The sequence below is a fragment of the Papio anubis genome, chromosome X, assembly GCF_008728515.1.
Source record: "Papio anubis isolate 15944 chromosome X, Panubis1.0, whole genome shotgun sequence".
NCBI classification, from domain to species: domain Eukaryota; kingdom Metazoa; phylum Chordata; class Mammalia; order Primates; family Cercopithecidae; genus Papio; species Papio anubis.
Window position 1 is genome coordinate 81,266,637 of NC_044996.1, and position 21,936 is coordinate 81,288,572.

The 21,936-nt window shown below is 38.9% G+C and overlaps 1 protein-coding gene across 1 annotated transcript in view; it reads right to left on the reverse strand.

Moving 5' to 3' along the window:
* The window catches only part of KIF4A (kinesin family member 4A), a 130,012-nt gene that overhangs the window by 58,739 nt on the left and 49,337 nt on the right, over nucleotides 1-21,936 (reverse strand). The window contains exons 10-15 of the mRNA XM_021932678.2: nucleotides 19,936-19,997; nucleotides 11,411-11,543; nucleotides 9,604-9,662; nucleotides 9,383-9,488; nucleotides 3,251-3,307; nucleotides 2,082-2,267 (exon numbers count right to left, since the gene is read on the reverse strand). Of these exons, the coding sequence (XP_021788370.1) occupies nucleotides 2,082-2,267; nucleotides 3,251-3,307; nucleotides 9,383-9,488; nucleotides 9,604-9,662; nucleotides 11,411-11,543; nucleotides 19,936-19,997 (603 nt within the window). The remainder of the gene's footprint in view (nucleotides 1-2,081; nucleotides 2,268-3,250; nucleotides 3,308-9,382; nucleotides 9,489-9,603; nucleotides 9,663-11,410; nucleotides 11,544-19,935; nucleotides 19,998-21,936) is intronic.

The window sequence follows — 21,936 nt, forward strand, 5'->3', positions numbered from 1 at the left end:
GTATGAGAGCTGGTAATTTTTTGAAAAGCATGAGAATTTGTTGTAGGGTCCTACAGCCCCATCCATTCTCTACTGGGCCCTGGTATCCCGCTCCTCTCCTAGCTCTGTCGCTGAACGCTGTGCCTTAGTTTACTTCTCTGCACCGGTGGCTCACCCCTAGACCATTCCCAGCAGCTTCCCAGGTGATGTCGGTACCCCTAAGGCTGGGCTTTGCCAGCTGTGGCCCGGCTCCTTAGTACTGCCCAGGAGGCACCAGGTGGCTGAGGATGTGACTGTGGGCATCATTCTAGGCCAGTGGTTCTTGTATTGCATTCCAGCAGCAGGAATATCACCTGGGAACTTGACAGAAGTGCAAATTATTGGCCCCACCCAAGACCCACTGAATTAGAGCTTATGGAGTGGGGACCTGCAAGCTGGGGTTTTAAGGAGCCTTCCAGATGATTCTGACATGCATGAGAATCTGCCAACTACTGATCTAGGCCAGTCACTAGTGTAGCCTGGGGAGGGACTGGGGCTGTCTAGACCAAGAACAGGTGGAAAACACTAGCCTCATTTGGACTCCTGAGACTGGGAACCACCACCAACAAAAACCAACCCTATAGTCTCTCCTCTTGGAAGAGGAAGATAAGTTGGAGGGCCTGGAGAAAGCATACATTTTTTTTCTTTCCCTGCTCCTGGCTTGGTTACAGCTCTGCTCACCTCTCTCACTTGTCTTGGTTCTACAAAAGGTTGTCTAGATGATGCCAGCCAGGCAGGGGGTGGAAGTCCTGGGGAGGCAGGAGGCAGAAGACCCTGACTGTTTATCCCTTGGGAACCTCACCATAGGCCAGATGGCCCACCTTCGAATGGAAAGAATCCTAACTCCACAAGGAAAGAATCCTAAACCCCCCGTTCCTCCTCCTCCCAACCCCAGGAAGACCTTGTAGACAGTGCCAAAAACAAACAAACAAACAAACAAACAAAAACAGCTCCAACCCCCAGCAGCTGGGAAGACAGCCAGAAGCTGTCCTTCCTCCTCATTCTGGCCCCCCTTCCCAGCCCCCAATACTGTGAACCTTCTTCCCATTCAGCCTGGTTTCCTGGTGAAGGTCCTGCAGTCGTGGGCCCTGGGGGACCCCCCAAGGAAAAGGCCCTCAGGAGGGAAGGGACCAAGGGCATCCTTGGGCCAACTGTCCACCTCTCTTGTCCACTGTTCTCTCCTCCCCACTTCTGTCTTCAAAAGGCTCCTTCCCAGGATGGATCGGGTGCTAGGACAACTAGAATCCAATCCAAAAGCTCTCCCTGCCCCTGTGTCTTTTTTCAGATGTGAGAACAACTGTACAGTGTAAACTTATAAAGTGATTTTAATGGTTATAGATTGGAAATAAAGTATGTCATATGAACAGCTGCCATGGGGGGAAAAGAAAGCATGGGTACTAGAGCTATTCCTCAATATAAGCATATAATACCTTGGGAGTAGTAGGATATAGCTGGATGGGAAAACAACCCACTCTTCCCCCTACCACCCATCCTAATATCCCTTTGTCTGTAATCACAAACAATGAGAAACACTGGTCTACAAGGGAAAATAAGTCTGGAGCAAGGGCCATTTCTTGTGGGTAACCTGAAAGCCAAGGATTTGCCTTTAAGTAAAGACCTGATTATTAATTGGCAAAGGCCACTTAGAACTACTATTAGAAAAAAGTTTAGCCATTTGTCAAGTCATGTGACATCCACTAGTCTCTTCATAATTCATACTATAACCCAGACTATTTACCAAAAGATGTATTTTTCTCAGAATCCAAGCACAGTTATTAGAATATAATTTTTCTGTAAGTAGGGACCACATTTATTATAACGTTATCAAACTATTTATTAAATACCTGTGGCATAAGGTAAGGCATTAGATAGATTAAATGGAACAAAATTACAGGCTCCCTGTCCTGAATGTATCCTCTTTTTAAACCAACAGTACAACTCCCATTATACTATATACATTTTGTTGTCTTTTCATCATCAAAAATGGTATGCTTGTTGTTTTCTTCCCATTCAGTTTAAGAGACTGTAGACATGAACAAATACTGCCCTAGGAAATAGTTTACCTGGTATTGGTACTGAATGGGCTGTAGTTGGCTGTCATTCTGAGTCATCTTCCTAGCCAGGGCCTCTTTCAGTGCAAGCGCTTTATTCAACTCAACCAGCTCCTTAGACATCTGCGCTTGACGGAGAGCATGCTGAGTGGTAAAAGTGTCAGAAGACCTGTTCGTCTCTGGACTGGTTTCTACTTGCTGGAAAAAAAAATCAGGATAACGATTTATAAGAGAAACAAGCAAATGAAGTTCCTTAGGCACTATTTCATCAAGTCTCACAGGCACTTCTCCATTAACAGTATTTCTGTTCCTTTACAACGGTGGCTCTGCATACATTTGTTTTAAGTATCTGAAATAAACTGAGCTAGCCTCGTTCCCTGCTCTCTCAAGCACCTTATTTCTTATACACTTTAATGGACTCTTTTAGTACCAACTACGTTTCTTTGCTCTTTCCTTTGTTGATCTGGATGGCATTTCTTACTTTTACCTCATTCCAAGGGGTCCTTACAGGAGAGAAGGTCCTGGAAATTGAGAAAAGGGTTCATTTGTTCTCACACAGCTGACCTCTAGTACCTGATCTAGTATTTTCCTTCTTTCAGAATGTGAAAACTACTGACATAGATTCATTTTAGGGATAAAAGCCTGTCTCAAGCAATCCATCATCCAGCCTTTCATTTTGTCTTTATAACCTTTAGTCAACATCTAATACATTTTATCTATCCTTGTGATCTGAACACTCAAATTATTTTCCTTGGTTCTTTTAGCCCCTAATATCTCATCCATAGAAAATTATGCTGAGAAAAAATTCTCTTCGATTTCTCCTCTAATGCTTTTTTGACTTTGCCATAATTTCCTCATTTTTTCCTCTCCTCATTTTTAACTTGCTGGACGGTTGATGCAGAATACTAGCCTCTAACAAGAAATCTGTAAGCTGGGTTGCAAATATGGAACATTACATCCTTGAGAAGTCCTGGCCCCCATTACCAGTTATACTATTAGTGGTAGAGCCTATGCAAGGTAGGGGTTTTATGAAGCTGAGATTTACACTAAAGATTTCTGGATTTCCCAGGCATTCTACGGAGGATGGTAACAATCACAGGTTCTCTTTTTCAGTTGAGTGATAAATTATAGGAAACAGCAGTTAGAGCTCCTGGTTCCACACAAAGGGACCAATTACTTACAGCTTCTTGTTCCACCGCAGTATCAATGGCTGCAGCCATGCAAGCAACAGTTTCATCCTGCAGTAACAAATGTTTTGGTTTAGGGAAAGAGTCTGAAGTAAAGCTTACTAGTGGATTTTATATTGGTTATTGTTAATTTTTTTCAAGTGTATACAGAGACCGTTTAAGGTACTGAACCCATTTTATAGTCACAGAAATCCCAAAAGCCACATGTTTCCATTTCCCATCTCTCAAGAGTCTTTCTTCTTCATAAAGGACAATTGTGTAGTTTTTATAAAAAATAAGGTCATGTGGCAATTGACATATTTCTTGCACTTCTCCTGAAGCCCTGCCAGAGACAGTTGGGCCAGAGTGAAACATTTAGCCATTCCAACAGGCCAAAGTTTAACCCATTTTATGGACTCTACCCTTTCTTTTTATGCATCTACCACTAAGTATACCTCTACTAAATGTACAAGTCTAGCCAGTTCTTATGGGGGCTTACCATTCTACAAACAGACATATCGAATAACGGCAATGCATCAGAAAAGTAAATAGAATGGTTATTTTTTATTTTTATAGTCAGTCAAGGTAGTAGGATCTTCCTCTATAAAGAAATAATTGCCTGGCCAAGCACGGTGGCTTATGCCTGTAATCCCAGCGCTTTGGGAGGTCAAGGCAGGCAGGTCACGAGGTCAGGAGTTTGAGACCAGCCTGGCCAACATGATGAAATCCCATCTCTACTACAAATACCAAAAAAAATTAGCCGGGCGTGGTGGCGAGCACCTGTAATCACAGCTACTCTGGAGGCTGAGGCAGGAGAATTGCTTAAACCTGGGGGGCGGAGGTTGCAATGAGCCAAGATTGCACCACTGTACTCCAGCCTGGGCGACAGAGCAAGACTCCATCATGAAGAAAAAACAAAAAACAATCAAACAAACAAAAACAGAAAGAAATAAATGCCTTAGATGGATACTCCCAGAAAAATAAGCTCATGAAGTCAGATAAAGGTACTGCAGCCTCTGTCCCTCATGTAAATAAGAACTGATCATAAAGATATGGAATCAATCTAAGTGTATACACACACCACATTTTATTTATCCAATCATCCATTGATATACCATGGACTACTACTGGAATAGTAGTAGTCACACCATGGAATACTACTCAACCATAAGAAGAATGGAATCATGTCTCTTGCAGCAACGTGAATGAAACTAGAGGCCATTATCTTAAGTGAAATAACTCAGAAAGTCAAATACTGCATGTCCTTACTTATAAGTGGGAACTAAATAATGTGTACACATGGACATAGTGGAATAACAGACATTGGAGACTTGGAAGAGTGAAAGGGTTGGGGGTTGGTGAGGGATGAGAAATTACTTATTGGGTACAAAGTACACTATTCAGGTGACAGCTACAGTAAAAACCCAGTCTTCAGTACTACCCAATTTATCTATGTAACAAAACTGCACTTGTACCCCCTAAATCTAAAAATAGAAAAAAAGAAAAAAGATTAAAAAAGAACAGATCATATGGTATTACTCCAGGTAACTAGGAGGAAAAGGGTAAGCGCTAATTCTTTGGCAAATTATTTTTTGGGGCATTCAAACAACTGCCACCTAGAAGGGAAACCTAAAACTACTCAATAGGACTAATTTGTTTATAGGCTATCATATTAGCAAGCTCTGTTCTCACCACTGGAATTTAGGCTTTATTTGGTATTGTAAGACATGGATTACCACTTCTGTGTAAGTGATTCTCCAAAGCCCCGGGAAAAGAGAATTATTTCCAGGAAGTCATGTAATTAAGGAGGTCACAGGTGAAAGAGCTATTAGCTCAACAGCTAAGAATTTAGGGTTAGCACATGGAGTCTTTATACCACCCCTGTGAAACATTACATAGTTGTTGAAACTTAACTTCTAGTACCTTTAATGTGAGGAGTGAAGAGACCCCTCTTCTCTCACTCTTTTTTGAGACAGAGTCTCACTCTGTCACCCAGGCTGGAGTGCGGTGGTGCCATCTCAGCTCACTGCAACCTCCACCTCCCGGGCTCAAATGATCCTCCCACCTCAGCCTCCCAACTAGCTGGGACTACAAGTGTACACCACCACACCCAGCTCATTTTAAAACTTTTTTGTAGACAGGGTCTCACTATGTCATGAAGGATGGTCTAATTTTATTTTATTTTTTTGTAGGGACAAGGTCTCACTGTATTGCCTAGGCTGATCTCAAGCTCTTGGGCTCCAGGGATCCACCTGTTCGGTTTCCCAAAGAGTTGGGATTACAGGTGTAAGCCACTGTGCCTGGCCTGAAGAGATCCTTAATAAGTGCTATTTACAAAGCATTTCCCTTACTCTGCCCAGAAACTCCCAACCAGTGAGGCTCAAAGAGAACTTAAAGGAAGCTTCAGTATTCCCATATCCTTTCTCATAATGATTTATAGTACTGGTGACTCTGCAAGTGCAGGACATACTAAATTATTCTTAAAAAGGATTTAAAAAATCTATAAGGGTTACCCTTTCCTCCCTCCCATGTTTCAATTTTCAGTATAAGGACTAATAAGAGGCCTATCCTAGATTATTAGGGCCTATAACACTGGCCTTTGGAGACTTTCTCTAGGACCTTCCAGAGAGTTAGGATCAAAAGTAGATGGGCTAATCCTTGAAGAAGATATGTTGTTACTGTGGGTTTATCTTTGGCTTTTGGCCCAGAGAAATTTTACAATACTAAGGTTTAAGCTTAGGGCTATGGTGACATGTTCTGCATAAACATGGCAGAATTCTGCCTCTATAATTCTAAATGTAAATATACGACAATAAGATTTATTTCAGTCTCACAGCCCTCTTTCCCCTGATTCCAAGACTATAACCAAGAACCTCGTAAAAATTGTGATTTCAAAAAGGTGATGGTCAGGGGAACAAGGCCAGGGTACATTGTGCTACATTAACCAGCAATGTCCTCCAAGATGAAGTTTGTGTTTGTAGGCTGTACCATGACTGGGCATGCAAAATGCTTTTTATGGAACTGGTCTTGGAGGAGGGGATATAAACAAAAAAGATCATTTGATTTTGTAGGAACTGAAAGGACTGCTTGAATTTCCTCACAGGTAACTGTACAAGGAGGTTTGCTTGAATTATATTTTAAAGGAAGAAATGGTACAGTTTAGCGCTTAAGGCCCCAGGAAGAATATCTAGGAACAATGGTTGCCTTTATAATGGAAAAGGGGGTGTTCACTAGTCACTTAAAAATAGTTTTAATCCAGAATGAAGGGCACAAGCACTTACTTTTGAAACATTTTGCTTTCACTGTAGTGAGTCTTAATAAAAGACACAGGATACATTGTTGTGTATTTCCAAAAAAAAAAAAATATAGCTGGGAGGGTCTCCGAACAATAGATGTGGAGAACTCTGATTCAGGAGTCCAGCAGGACTCCTGGATAAAAGGGCTTACTCTGCCTAACTGTGACAGTGGATGGAAGGCAGGAACTTCATCAGTTTGTGGCAATCTTTAGCACCCTCCTACTGTGTGTGCCAAGTACATTTTAGTGGCAGACACAGTGATTCTGCAGAGTTCCTCTGAGCCAGCCACCACTAGCAACTCCCTCTACAGGCACACCAGGCACCAGTCATATTGCCAGATTCTCACTGAAGATGCTTTATTTTATTAGTTTGGTTCCACGGGTTTCCTTCATCTTTCCCATGTGACTCAAAGCCCCAGAAATGAGGTGGTATTAATCCTCTAAGATCAGTGTGATGGCCATGAACAATGGTGGGTACCCTGGGTCACTATTTCTGAGCTTGTAAGTTTTGGCTCCAGTGGGCTTCTGCAGCCTAGATTATCTTAATACTAAGGCAGCTCACACAAAGTTTTCATATATCAGATGTTTCAGTTGCATTTGAGTGGCATTATAAATGGTGAAATTTAACCTTGTGATAGCCGTTGTCTAACATGTACTCTATACTTCAGCCACATTGAAGTTCTTACCATTTTTTAAACTTTCATACCTCTTTGCTTTTATATATATCTTTTCCTCTATATATAGTCTGGTCCCTTTTTAAAAAACTTTATTTATTTTATATAAAAACTTCTAAAATTTTCCTTGTGGAGCAGGGCTAACTCATAAGCAGTGTGCCCAGAATTGGCCTGTCCCTTCCCTTTTGTCTGCATGGCAAACTCCTATTCATTTTTAGGACCCAGTTTCTTCTATTATGCCTTCCTGAATTTTCTGGACTAACAGTTAATCACCCTTTATGATCCCACTGCACTTTGCTCATATTGCTGATATAAAAGAAAACACACATGAGAGAGGGTTCCCAGTTTTCCTTGCCTTCAACCCTTGCCTCCTTTCCCTGTTCTCCCTATTTTGCCACCTCTCCCACCTGTGAACCTTGACCAACTGAGAAACTGCAAGGCTTGTAAGAACATCTCTCAAAATATAGTAACAGTTATCAGGATAGGATTGCACCAGTATGTTCCTGAGGAAGAGGTATAAAAAAATGAAACAATCTCCAACCAAAAGTTTCACAGCAATTAACATAAAAAACTGTTACCTGAGCTAAACCACAAGAACATACACCCCTTCCTTCTCTTTACTCTATAAAACTCCAATCTTGCTTTACTTGGGAAGTTACCTGGAGTTCAGGCGTGCCCTGAGTGCATCAGCTAAATAATGCTGCTTCTTCTTTTTATTTTTGAGATTAAGTCTCGCTCTGTCACCCAGGCTGCAGTACAGTGGCACAATCTCGGCTCACTGCAACCTCCACCTCCTGGGTTCAAGCGGTTCTCTTGCCTCAGCCTCCCGAGTACCTGGGACTACAGGTGCATGCCACCACACCCAGCTGATTTTTGTATTTTCAGTAGAAACGGGATTTCACCATGTTGGCCAGGCTAGTCTCGAACTCCAGACCTCAGGTGATCCGCCCACCTTGGCCTCCCAAAGTGCTGGGATTACAGGCATGAGCCACTGCACCCGGCGGAATAATTCTTTTAACCCCTATTTGAATCACTTAAATTATCTCCTTTTGACAGTAATACAGCATTTAGTAAGATTACATAGCTAGGAAGTAGCAGAACTGGCTGCAAACTAGGGTCTGTGTGGTTCTAGAGCCCAGGCTCTCAATTACTATACCCTGTTAGATAAATGAGCTGTCATCTTGGACAGCTCCTGACAGCTTTACAGTCCTCCTTATTCTAAAACACTGCCTAATAGTCTTTGGGGAATTAACTCATTTAATGTTTTAGAACTGGTCATCATAATGAGTCCTGACAATATTGTATGACACTTTTTTATTTCCTCTTCAAGAATAAATCTATGTGTGGATAATTCTGTGACACAATATTGACAACTCTAGAAAACACTGGGCAAGACCAGGGATGACAGTCTCACGGTTCTGGTAAAATTAAAATCTCTGCCCAAAAGCTAGGAATTACCACCAGGTATTTGCATACACATTACTGTTTCAGAATAATAAACAACAGAGTGTAGACGGAACAAAACCAACCATTACCACTTAACATAGTATGTTATAGTATAATTTTAATTTTTTTTAAAGCATATATGCCTAAGGACTAAGAGATGGAACACCAAAACAAAAATAGATTTTTAGGGGTAGTGGGATTGTGAAAATTTTTCTTCTGGGAAAAACAACAAATAACCACTCCCATCCCCAAAACACACCTGCCACTACTATAATGGTTCTAAAAATAAACAAAAAATGGGAACTTATGGTAGAACATTCAAACTTACTTATTATTGGTTATAAAAGAGGCTTATGGTATTCCCTGGTTGCTTTAAGCTGTCAGAATTTAGTTTCTTTAAAATTGGGGTATGATACAAGACCTCTTTTTAAGTTAGCCTACACTGTGAGGACAGCAAATCAATGACTGCTGCTCTTGCTACCTAGGCAATTTTGCACTGCTATGTTGTTGCTTCTGGTATTTGATTAGAATACTGAAATACTAATGTGCATTATATATGTAACCTATGAGTGTTTTAACAAACTCAATATTCAGACCATATCAAATGCTTGTCCTCAAGCAGCTCACAATCTAGTTTTTTCAGTAAAAGGTACAGAGTTAGAAAGGCTCGTATATGTCAAGAGAAACAAATGAAAGTGATATGCCTATTTACACTGCCCCTACTTGGCTTACCGATAACTGGGTAATCAATTGCTGCAGGTTACAAATTATCTCTACATTTTCTTTCAATTCCTGGTCTTCCAAAGTCTCTACTAGCTTTTGAAGATCCAGTTTGCAGCTGAAAATTCAAACAAAAAGAACCCAAGGGTTATTCATATGACAAAGGCCAGAGGCTCCATGATTATATACTAAGGTGCTATAGGTTGCTAACAAATATCTGGTGGGCAACTTACGCCGCATGCTGCCTGAGCTCTTCTAGCTTGGCGTTCATTTTTTCATTCGCTTGTTCTGTCTGCAACAAAGACCCAGGAGATCATCAGTGGCAGTGCCTGACAGCCTCACATAATTATGCTCTCCTACTCCTATGAATTAAAAGCTAGGTAAAGAGGCTGTCTCCTTTGCTATAACAGAGGATTTAGTGGGCTTTGGTTATTTTGTGAAAAATAAGAGTCATGGAAATTAGCCCTTCAGTCAACATGAGCTACTAAAAATAGCATCCGAGCAGCTGGGTTTTATGCTTGCCATGAAACTCAGACTATGGGGTGGAGTGTGAAGCCTTAATTCCATAGAGAACTTTGCAACTAGGGGGAAAAAGCAATATTTCCTGGCATGTTAGTCCCTGCTGTTTGAAAAAAAAAAAAAAAAAAACCAAAAACCAAAAAACAACAAAAAAAAAACCCCACTTACTTTAAATTGCCTCCTACACTACACTGTTCCCTAGCCCCAGCATAAGGGCATTTAAAACATAAAAGGGCCTCACACTAAATTTGAGCTGAGATTTTTTTTTAAGTTATACTATCTGATATGGTAGGCTAGTTTTAGCAAAAGACAGCAAGAAAAAGGGTACGGCACAAGAATGATGGTAGAGAAAGAAGAAACGGCAGAAGGCAGCTTACGTTTTGGGAAGGGTGATTGATATTTTCAGTTTTATTTCAATCACAGTATCTGTAACATGCTGGATGCTATAACAGATCTGGAAAGAATTGTTTATATAGGACAAAAATGTTGTGCTTGTTATGAAGTTCCGACAGGATATGAAACAATAAGCCTATCAGGCAGACACTGTAACAACCTTATAAAGGTCGGATGAGTATGTGGCTAGAATAAGAAGTAGTTTCTGTTACATCAGCCTCATTCACATACATGTGAAACGCAGCTTCTAGAGTTACTTCAAAGCACAAAATACAGCACTGGAGACAGAAAACTGTATATAAAAATCCCCTCTATCCCATTTTCACCCTCTGTTAGTAATGGACAATACAATGGACGTAGGATTTAGCCCACTTGAAAGAAATCTTTAAGCAGCTTATCTTCCTTGACTAGAGAGCACACTGATGCATGAAGGTGTATATATTACAGAGGTTCAATTATATTTTGATGGAAACTCATTTTTGCTTCTGGCAACAGCCGTGCTATCAAAAATTGAGTTGTATTTAGACTAGTAGAAAAACCTTAGTGATAGAGCCAGCATGCACTGATCCAGGAGGTTACTGACAGACAGGCAGGTAGTAGGAGTCAGAACTCATGTAATCAGTTATATAGTGATCCACTATTTGGAAATCAACCATATGGAAAATGAATTAAAATTAATTTCCCAGCTGTTATATCTCACCATGGCAGCTGTTAGTATGGGATATGAAATGTGACAACATTAGGGGAAGAGAGATGGAAAATAACTAAAATCTCAGAGAAGGAATGGTTACTTAGTATTATGGATAAAGATTAGGCAGGACTTAAGGTGATAGAGGTACTTGGTTCTTTACTTTCTGGTATTTTTAAATGAATCTATTTTAAAATGGGATTTATATAGATTCTTTGTGGTAGATACATAGGTATTCACTGTACAATTCTTTTAACTTTTTTGTATGTTTGATTATAAGCCCACATATTAACCCCAGAGGGACTCCCTGGAGGATATGGTAAAACAAATACATTTCTTTCAACATAACCTGTCTCTCATAATGAAAAGCATGTTAAATATTTTGGAAACTAAAGCCAGTAAATGTTCAGATTGCTAGTAGTTTATTCTTGGGGCCTTACCAAAATGATCCTCTCCAACATCTGGGCTGTCTGACCAGCTGCCTCACTCAGACCACGACTTAATTTTTCATTCTCTTCTACCAGGGACTGATTCTTCTCCATTAGGGATTGTAGATTCTCTGATGGTTCTACACTAAAACAAAGTAAATAACATATTAGAAAAATATCTGATTGATAATACCTATATCAAAGGTGGATAAAAATATATCCCATAGGCCTTTTGGATAGGTAGGGCGATTAAGTTAAAATTATACCACAAAAGTCTGGGAAAAGTGTGTCCAACCCAATCTATCCTCCTACTCAGGTAGAATATTGGGTGTACAATAAACACATCTCTGAAGTACTTCAATGGTTTGGAGAAAGGTAATAATTCAGAGACAGATATGGTTGCAACAGGAATGACTAACCTCTATCTTGACTCTTGGTTAGGATCTTTTCTGTTTGTGTCCTGTAGGTATGAAGTTATAGCTAACTGGAGCTAAAATACATGTTGTCTCCCTTTTCTTCCCACCCTCAATCCCTCATTAAAGATTAGGGAAGTAGAGAAGGGAGAGGTATGGGGGAGGTAGAAGTGACACCGCTCAGGGTCAAAATTCAACCTAATCAACATAAATATATTTCCCATTTACTGTAAAGTTTAGGGAAACAGCATTTGAGAAGTCAAAAAGTTGAAATGATGACCAGCAGCCACTAAGAAAACATTTCACAATTCTTTATAAATAAGTGCTCCCTTCTAAATGCTTGCTTTGCTTGAAACTTATGACCCATAGCCTCTTGTTCATTTGTCTATCAATTTTAAATTGCTTAGAGTGAGTCAAGACAACAATGGTATCCATTTCAAATATGAGGAAAAGGGAGGGTCAGAAATAGCTTGAAGGAATACATATAGGTAAGAACCTTTGGAATGTATACATATCACTTGATATGTTTTTTGTTTTTTGTTTTAATCCAGTGGGATGAAATGTTCAAAAGACTGGAAAACAGGACTGGTTAAAAAAAGATCAGAAGAAATATGAAGATTTGATCTGAGGAAGACTGAGGGGGAAAATGAATAGTTGTAAGGCTATGAAAAAGAGAAAAATAAAGGCCAGGGAACAGCTGTTCTCAATCTCAATAAAGGATAGAAAAGGACTTCAGGAATAAAGTAGATGCCCTCTCACCCATCTTAAGACCTCCATCAATTTTTATAGAAGATCTTAGAAGGCACTTTATCAAAAGTTAATAGCAAGGTCACACAATAAGGTCTCATATGACACTGTTGAGCATTTACTAAGACTCTTATGAAGGAATGTTCAATTAAAATGCAGACTATAAAAATAAGCTATTAGTAAATTTAAGTGTTATTTCCTTATTTATTAAACTGAAAACTTCCATGTGTCATTCATGTAAGCTGACAAGCTGACAAGCTTCAAAGTAATGATACTTTTAACTCAATCGTTTTTTATTTCCCTAAAAAATTTCCAGGATTTCTCTAAATGGGAAAATCATATTTAAGTTTAATTGTTGATTTTTCCAAGGAAAATTTAGCACATAGAAGTAGGTTCTTCATTGTAATTTGAGGCAAATTCTTGAATATTTAAATACTACTATAATTAATAATAGTTAACACTTCTATAGCATTATGGGCTAGGCTCTATTCTAAATACTTTATATACATTAAAATTTTTAAAATTCTCCCAACAGCCCCTATGAGGTAAGTTCTACTGTTATCCCCATTTTACAGCTGGGGAAACTGAGGCACAAAGAAGTTAAATAACCTATAGCCACACAGCTAGTAGGTAATGTGAAGCTGAGATTTGAGCTCAGCAGTCTAGTTTCAGAGTCCATGCTCTTAACTATTATGCTGACTACAGAGATAGGTACTATAAGAACGCAGAGAATCCTGGATATAAAAGCTCTCACAGTAGTAAGGAAAAAAAAAAGAGTTCTTGGCAAGATTATAGATATATTATAGGACTACATGATATAGGACAGCCATGTAATGGGTAAAATCTTTAAAAGTAAAGCAAAAACAGGACCAGGGCCAAGCAAAGATCAGACTGAAAAAGAAAATATAACAGAAAACCAATGTTTTCACATGCTATTTAATTGCCAAGGCTAGGAATTCAAGTAAACTGAGCATGTGCAAATTGACCAACACTCACAGAAAATAAATACAAAAGCTTCAATAACATGTTAAAAAACAAAAGAACATAGTCTAAGGACAAAAAGTGAAAACATTCATATATGTAAAATGTACTTTTTGTTAACAAGCCTTATAAAATGTCTCTAAAAATATAAATATACATTCTTAAGAAAAGGAGCATCTTTATTTCTCTGTAAAATATTGAACAATTAAGTTTAATTGTTTGATTCATCAACTGTTTCTTAGAATCCATTACTTTTGCAGCTGAAACTATTTCCTTTAGTATATTCTAGACAATCAGAAGTCTGGAACTTTTTGTGCTAAACTGAAAGGAAAGGAAGATGGGTCAATTGCTTCTAAATGAGTATAGTGAGAATAAAATGTAATCAGGAAACCCAGAGTCAATTATCTAAAGGGGGAAAATTAGGAAGAAAGAGGTAGTCATCTCTGGGTGATGAAATTATAGCAACTTTAAGTTTTATTCTCTATACTTCTCTAAATGTTCTACTAGAAGCAATTAGTCACTTTTATAATCAGAAAAAATGAGTAATTGAAAACAAAAATATTGAAAGAAAGTAGGCTCACATCATACATAAGAATAAATACCAAATGCAAAAATGAAATGTAAAAAATAAAACGACATTATTACTAGAAGAAAACATGGGTGAATTCCTCTTTTTTTATTTTTATTTATTTTTGAGACGGAGTCTCGCTCTGTCGCCCAGGTTAGAGTGCAGTGGTTCACGCCATTCTCCTGCCTCAGTCTCCCGAGTAGCTGGGACTACAGGCGCCTGCCACCATGCCCAGCTAATTTTTTGTATTTTTAGTAGAGACGGGGTTTCACCGTGTTAGCCAGGATGGTCTTGATCTCCTGACCTTGTGATCCGCCCGCCTCGGCCTCCCAAAGTGCTGGGATTACAGGCTACCGTGCCCGGCCGAATTCCTCTTTTAACCTTGGTGTGGGGAACGGCTTTCTAATTGTGAATCCAGAAGCATGCAGAGAATGTAAATGGTATAGCCACTTTGGAAAACAGTTTGGCAGTTTCGTAAAAAGTTAAATATATGACCCAGCAATTCTATTCCCAGGCATTTACCCCATGAAAACACATGTCCATATAAAAACTTACAAGTGAATGTTTGCAGCAGCAGTGTTCATAATAGCCAAAAAGTGGAAACAACCCAAACCTCCATCAACTGGTAAATGGATGGACAAATATGGCCTATCTAGACAATGGAGTACTATTCTGCAAGAAAAGGGAAGTGCTAACACATGCTGTAACATGGATGAACCACAAAACATAAGTGAAAGAAGCCAGACAAAAAAAGACTACATCCTCTATGATTTCATGTATACGAAATGTCTATAACAGGCAAATCTATAAAGGCAGAAAAGAGATTAGTGGTTGCCTTGGTCTGGGAGTGGAAATGAGAGTGATGGCAAATGGGCATGAGGAAATTTTTTGGGGTGATGGACATGTTCTAAAACTGAATTGTGGTGACAGTTGTACAACTCTGTAAATTTAATAAAAATCATTGAACGGTACACATAAGATGACTGAATTTTATGATATGTAAATTTTAGCTCAATAAAGCTGCTGAAAAAAATCCAGAGGCAATAAAAAAATAAGCTTTACTACATAACAATGATAACTTTCTGTATGACAACAACATCATAAAGTAAAAGAAAACTGACAAATTCGGAGAAATTATTTGTAACACACACCACAGACAAAGGGCTAATATCACGAATATATAAAAAACTGTCAAAAATAAGGGCCAAACAGGGTTGCTATTATAAAAAAAACACATTGGTGAGGGTGTGGAAAAATTGGAACTTTTGTGCATGGCTGGTGGAGATGTAAAATGGTACAGCCAGGCTGGGCGTAGTGGCTCACGCCTATAATCCCAGCACTTTGGGAGGCCGAGGCGGGCAGATCACAAGGTCAGGAGATTGAGACCATCTGTGAATGGTGAAACCTCGTCTCTACTAAAAATACAAAAAAAAAAAAAAAAAAAAAAAAATTAGCTGGGCGTGGTGGCGGGCGCCTGTAGTCTCAGCTACTCGGGAGGCTGAGGCGGGAGAATGGTGTGAACCCAGGAGGCGGAGCTTGCAGTGAGCCGAGATTGCGCCGCTGCACTCCAGCCTGGGTGACAGAGCGAGACTCCGCCTCAATAAATAAATAAATAAATAAATAAATAAATAAATAAAAAATGGTACAGCCACTATGGAAAACAGTATGGTGGCTTGATTTAAAAATTAAAAACAGAACTACCATATGATCTAGCTATTTACTTCTAGGTATATACCCAAATGAATTGAAAGCAGGGATATGATCAGATATTTGTACACCCATGTTTTTTTTGTTGTTGTTGCTTGTTTTGTGTGTGTGTGTGTGTGTGTGTGTGTGTGTGTCTGTTTTTTTTTTTTTTTTTTTTTTGAGACAGGGTCTCACTCTGTTGCCTAGGCTAGAGTGAGTGGCATGATCACAGCTCACTGTAGCCTCAGCCTCCCTGGGCTCAGGTGATCCTCTCAACTCCAAGTAGCTGGGACTACAGGTGCACACCATCATACCTAGCTAATTTTGTATTTTTTGTAGAGACGGGGTTTCGCCATGTTGCCCAGGCTAGTCTAAAACTCCTGGGCTCAAGTGATCTGTCCACTTTCGCTTCCCAAAGTGCTTAGGATTACAGGCATGAGCCACCACGCCTGGCCCATGTTTTTTTGTTTGTTTGTTTTTAAAGAGATGGAATATTACTATGTTGCACAGGCTGAAGCGCAGTGGCTATTCACAGGTGCTATCTTAGCATACTACAGCCTTGAACTCCTAGGTTCAAACAATCCTCCTGCCTCATCCTATTGAGTTGCTGGGACTTCGGCATGCACCACCATACCTAGCTGTACACCCATGCTTATAGCAGCGTTTTTCACAATAGCCAAAAGATGTAAGCAGTCCAGGTGTCCATCAATGGATGAATGGATACACAACATACAATGAAATATTATTCAATCTTAAAATCAAAGGAAATTGTGACATATGCTACAACATGGATGAACCTTGAAGACATTATGCTAAGTGAAACAAGCCAGTCACAAAAAGACAAATACTGTATGATTCCATTCATATGAGGTACCTAGAGTAGTCAAATTCATACAGACTGAAAGCAGAATGGTGGTTGCCGGGGGCCAGGGGGAGAGAAAATGAGGAGTTATTGTTTAGTGGGTATAGAGTTTAAGTTTTGCAAGATGAAAAAAAGTTTTGGAGGTGGATGGTGGTGATGGCTGCACAACATTGTGAATGAACTTAAAGCCGTTGAATTGTATGCTTAAAATAATTAAAATGGTAAATTTTATGTTATGTATATATTACCACAATTTATTTTTAAAAAGAGGCCAAAGGACCAAAAAACCCAATAGAAAAATGAGAAAAGACATGGACAATTCACCAGCAAAAGGGATAAAAGTGGCCCTTAAACATAAGAAAAAATGCTCAAATTCACTCATAAGAAATACAAAGTAAAACAACACTGAGATAGCATTTCTCAACTATCAGACTGCCAAAAATTGAACAAGTATGACAATACATTCCATTGGTGAGGCTGTGGGGAAACAGGTTTTCTCATACACTGCTGGTAGGAATGCAAACTGGTACATCTCTTCTGGAGGTGAATATACCTTATAAAGGTACAAATGTACTTACCTTTTGTCCCAGCAATCCAACTTCTAGAAACCTACCCTCAAGATAAACCTCTGACAATACAAAAATATATACACACAAGTTATTCACTGCAGCATGTTTGTAATTGCAAAACATTGGAAACAACCTAAATGTGCATACATAGGAAAGGGGTTGAATTGATATGTATGGCACATGTCCACAATAAAAGTACTATGCACCTGCAAAAAAGAATGAGGAAGACTTCTCTGAACTGGTTAGAAATGATTTCCAGGAAATACTGAACAAAGCAAAGCCACAAAGAGTATAAAATCATTACATACAGTACTCTACCATTCATATGAGAAAAAAAGGTGATATAATAAAATACACAGATATCTGCTCCTTTGTACAAAAGAAATACAAGAAGGCTAAACCAGAAACTAAAGAGATGGGTTAAATACAGGGGTAGGGAGAATAATGGTAGAAAAGAGGCAGAAATAAGGGTGGGAAATAGGAATGGGAACAGAGTTGCAGGGATGGAGAGGGAATGACATTTACCTCACTGAGTGTATCCTTTTTCCTTTTTGAAAAAAATTGTGGTACATGTATGCATTAAGTAGTTTTTCATCACCCACTCCCCTCAAACTTCCTACCTTTCCTAGTTGCCAATGTCAATTGTTCCATACTCTAGGTCCATGTGAACACATTATTTGGCTCCCACTTGTAAGTGAGAACATCCAGTATTTAACTTTGTGTTTCTAAGTTGTTACAATGTACATTATTCAGGTGATGGATACACTAAAAGCCCAGACTTCACCACTACACAACATCCATATAATAAAATTGCACTTACATCCCATAAATTTATACAAATACAAATTGGAAAATCATGGGAAACATATAAACATAAAACTTACCATCTTAATCACCTTTAAGTGTGCTATTCACTAGTGTTAAGTATATTCACATTGCTTGCTGTGAAACAGATCTCCAGAATGTTTTCATCTTGCAAAACTAAAATTCTATACCCATTAAACAACTTCCCTTTCCCACCTACCCCCCAGTTCCTGGTAACCATCATTCTACTTTGTTTTATGAATTTGACTACTTTAGATACCTCACATAAGTGGAATCGTACAGTATTTGTCTTTTTGTGACTGGCTTAGTTCACTTAGCATATCTTCAATGTCCACCCATGTTAGCAAGTGACAGGATTCCCTTCCTTTTTAAGGCTGAGTGATATTCTGTTGCATGTATACACCACATTTTATCAGGTCATATGTTGATAGACATTTGGGTTATTCTACCTCTTAACTATTGTGAATAGCGCCACTATGAACATGGTCGTGAAGAAATCTCTTTGAGACCTTGCTTTCAATTATTTTGGATATATACACAGAAGTGGGATTGCTGGATCATATGGTAAGTCTAGTTTTAATTTTTTCAGGAACCTCCATGCTGTTTTCCATAGTGGTTACATCATTTTACAATCCCACCAACAGTGTACAAGGTTTCCAATTTCTCTATATCTTCACATCTTTGTCAACACCTCTTATTTTCAGTTATTTATCTACTTATTTATATAATAGTAGCCATGCTAATGGGCATGAGGTGATATCTCACTGGGGTTTAATTTGCATCTCTCTGCTCTAAGTATATCCTTTTGCATAACTCTGACTCTTAGATCCATTATGTTTCACATACCTAAAATATAAACAAAAAAAAGTAACTAAGATTTCGGGGGAGAGTGCCTAAAAGGGAATACAAACAGTAACTGTGGGAAACGTTATCTTGCTTAGATTCTCTAAGCCTAAAGATAAAAAGAACTGTACAAAAATGCTGTAATCTATTTCATAAAAAGTATTTCCCACAGAGATATAGGCTAATAATTCTGAAACTACTTTATGTGTATAGTAGAACTGAACAAGTAAATAAATAGATTGCAGATGAGAGCTGGGTTTCTTACTGTTGGAGAAAGAAATTACAAGTAAGGAAAGGGGAAAAACCAAAATGAACCCTGTCACATTGGAATAGTATCAGAGGTGTCCGTATAAACTCATGGTTTGTAATATATATGCAGATAGATATATTCAAAAATATAGATGAAGGTGTATGTGTATGTTACTACACATGTAGACTGCTTCTGAGCTCTACCTGCTCAGAGTGCTTAGAAGCAGTAAAACTCTAGTAACAATAAACACAGCTGGCACTAGTACCCAAATCTTGGTTTCTAAACACAATTTTCCATCGACAAAAAAAGAAAGGAACTAGGGCTCCTTGGAGACATGGTTGATTCCAGAACTGGGGCAGGGAAAATACAAGATGAGTTTGGAAACTCTTGTAGAAATGATCAAAAACTTGAGAAGAGCCAACCTGAAGGAGCTCCTAACGGACAAAGCAGGAACAATTTGAGCAAAAAAACAAATAATAGTGCTGGATGTTAACCCATAGAATAAAATAAATATCCATGAATCTATACAAATATAACTAGATGTCAAACAAATGAGGAAAAAGAGACAGCTCTTCCTCACAACAGAATTCCAATTAATAAATTTCTGAGGCCAGAACCCATGCTCTTTCTGTTACATTAGGCTGCTTTAAACATAACTAAGTCCTAAATAGTCAGCAAAATTGGTAAGATCCTTACCTTGACACCAAGTGCTAGCAGAAACCAGGGAAAAACTATTATTAGGAAAAATAGCCTCTACTAGAATACACAATTAAAATTAATCTATGACTCTTACTTTATAGATCCAGGCAGGGTACCTCCATGGGCTTGTAGCAACAAGACTTGTAGCTGTTGTACCTGGGAGAAGCAAAGAAACATAATCAGCTAGCCACCAACCAAATGCTACTCATCCCTTGGCAGTAAAATTACCACAATTAGCAATAGGGTAATTTTACTAAATGTCTATGAAATCTAAGGCAAATAGCATATCTTAGATACTACCAAAGGCATCATACATAGTTGATGATCCAATGATAACAGGACAATCAGCATTACATGAACAACTATTAAGTAGAAGATGAGTTGTCCATTTTATCTACATCTTAATGAGTTTTTACTGAGCGCCTATTTTTCTTCTTTTTCTTTTTTTTTTTTTGGAGACAGAGTCTTGCTCTGTCGCCCAGGCTGGAGTGCAGTGGCACTACTGCCTCTCAGGTTCAAGTGATTCTCCTGCCTCAGCCTCCCAAGTAGCTGGGACTACCGGCGCCTGCCACCACATCCAGCTAATTTTTGTATTTTTTGTAGAGACAGGGTTTCACCATGTTGGCCAGCCTGGTCTTGAATTCCTGACCTCAACTGATCCGCTGACCTCATCCTCCCAGTGCGGAACTTACACGTGTAAGCCACTGCTCCTGGTCTTGAGTACCTATTTTTCAAAATCAGTCTCAGCACTGGGCTAGACAATGTTCGGACATATAAAAATAAAATACGACTCCTACTCTCAAGTTTACAATCTAGTTAAGAAAGATAAGCCTAAAGTCTAAAATAGTAGGAAATAATACAAGACAGAATAAGCAAATTAACAAAAACCGAAATAGTCAAAGGGAGGCTTCATGTAGATGGATCTTAAACCAGAGCGCATGTATAAGCATTCTCTCCCATTCCCTCCTATGACACAAGGGGAGTTGTTCTCCCTCCCAAGACTGGTCTTCTTGCATGTGCTTTGGATTCCTACTCTTCTCGCCATCTTATGAATCTTACTCTGTTATCCCTTCTCTCTTCTATATTTTCAATTTCTCCCTTTCTATAAGATCCTTCCTATTAAGATTAAAACATGTTCAAGTCTCTCCTATCTTAAACAAAACAAAAGCGTCTTCCCCAACCCCACTTCCTATCTCCCTTACCCTATTTCTCTCTTTTTTCACAAAGTTTGAGAGAGTAATACACCAATTGCCTCCATTTTCTTTTGCTCGCCACTCGGTTGCTCCTCGACTAACTCCAGTATGACTGCCTACATCATTCCAATGAAATAACTTGCCCAAGTTACAAATGAGCTGCATGTCACCAAATCCAATGAGAATTTTCCAGTCTTCATTTTACTTGACTGACTGACTGGTAGCATTTGGCTTACAAGACACATTTTCCTGGTTTTCCTTCTATTCTTTTAACTCATCTTCTAAGTCTCCTTCTTGGTTCATCTTTGCTCCACTTGTCCTTTAAATGGTAAAGTCCCCCAAAGCCAGTAGGAGTTTTCTTACTTACATTCTCCTTATATTCTCTTCTGAATGTCTCATCTCTGCCTCTGGTTTCTATTACCTGAAACTGGTGACTTCCAAAATTACCTCAAGCACAGATCTTTCTGAACTTCAGACTTTTATATTCAACTATCTACCTGATATTTCCACTTAGTTGTCTGGTATCCTCAAACCTGGTGCTTTTCCAGTGTAACCCAGGTGAGTGAATATCCAGTTCCAAATGCCAGAAATCTGGGTGTCATTCCCTTATCTAATTCATTGGTTTCTTCTTTCTATCACCACTGCCAGCACTCTAAGTCCAAGTCATCATTATCTCTCACTTAGACTACTGCAGTACCTTCTTAAATGATCCCCATGAATCTACTCTTGCTTTACTACATTTCTATATAGCAGCCAGGCCATTGTTTAAAAATATAAATTATCAAGTTACTACCTGGCTTAAATCCTTCTTAACATTGTCCAGGAGTCCTGGATCAGTCCTCTGCTTTCCCTCTAGCCTTATCCTGGAATACAGGCACATCTCAGTTTATTGTGCTTCACTT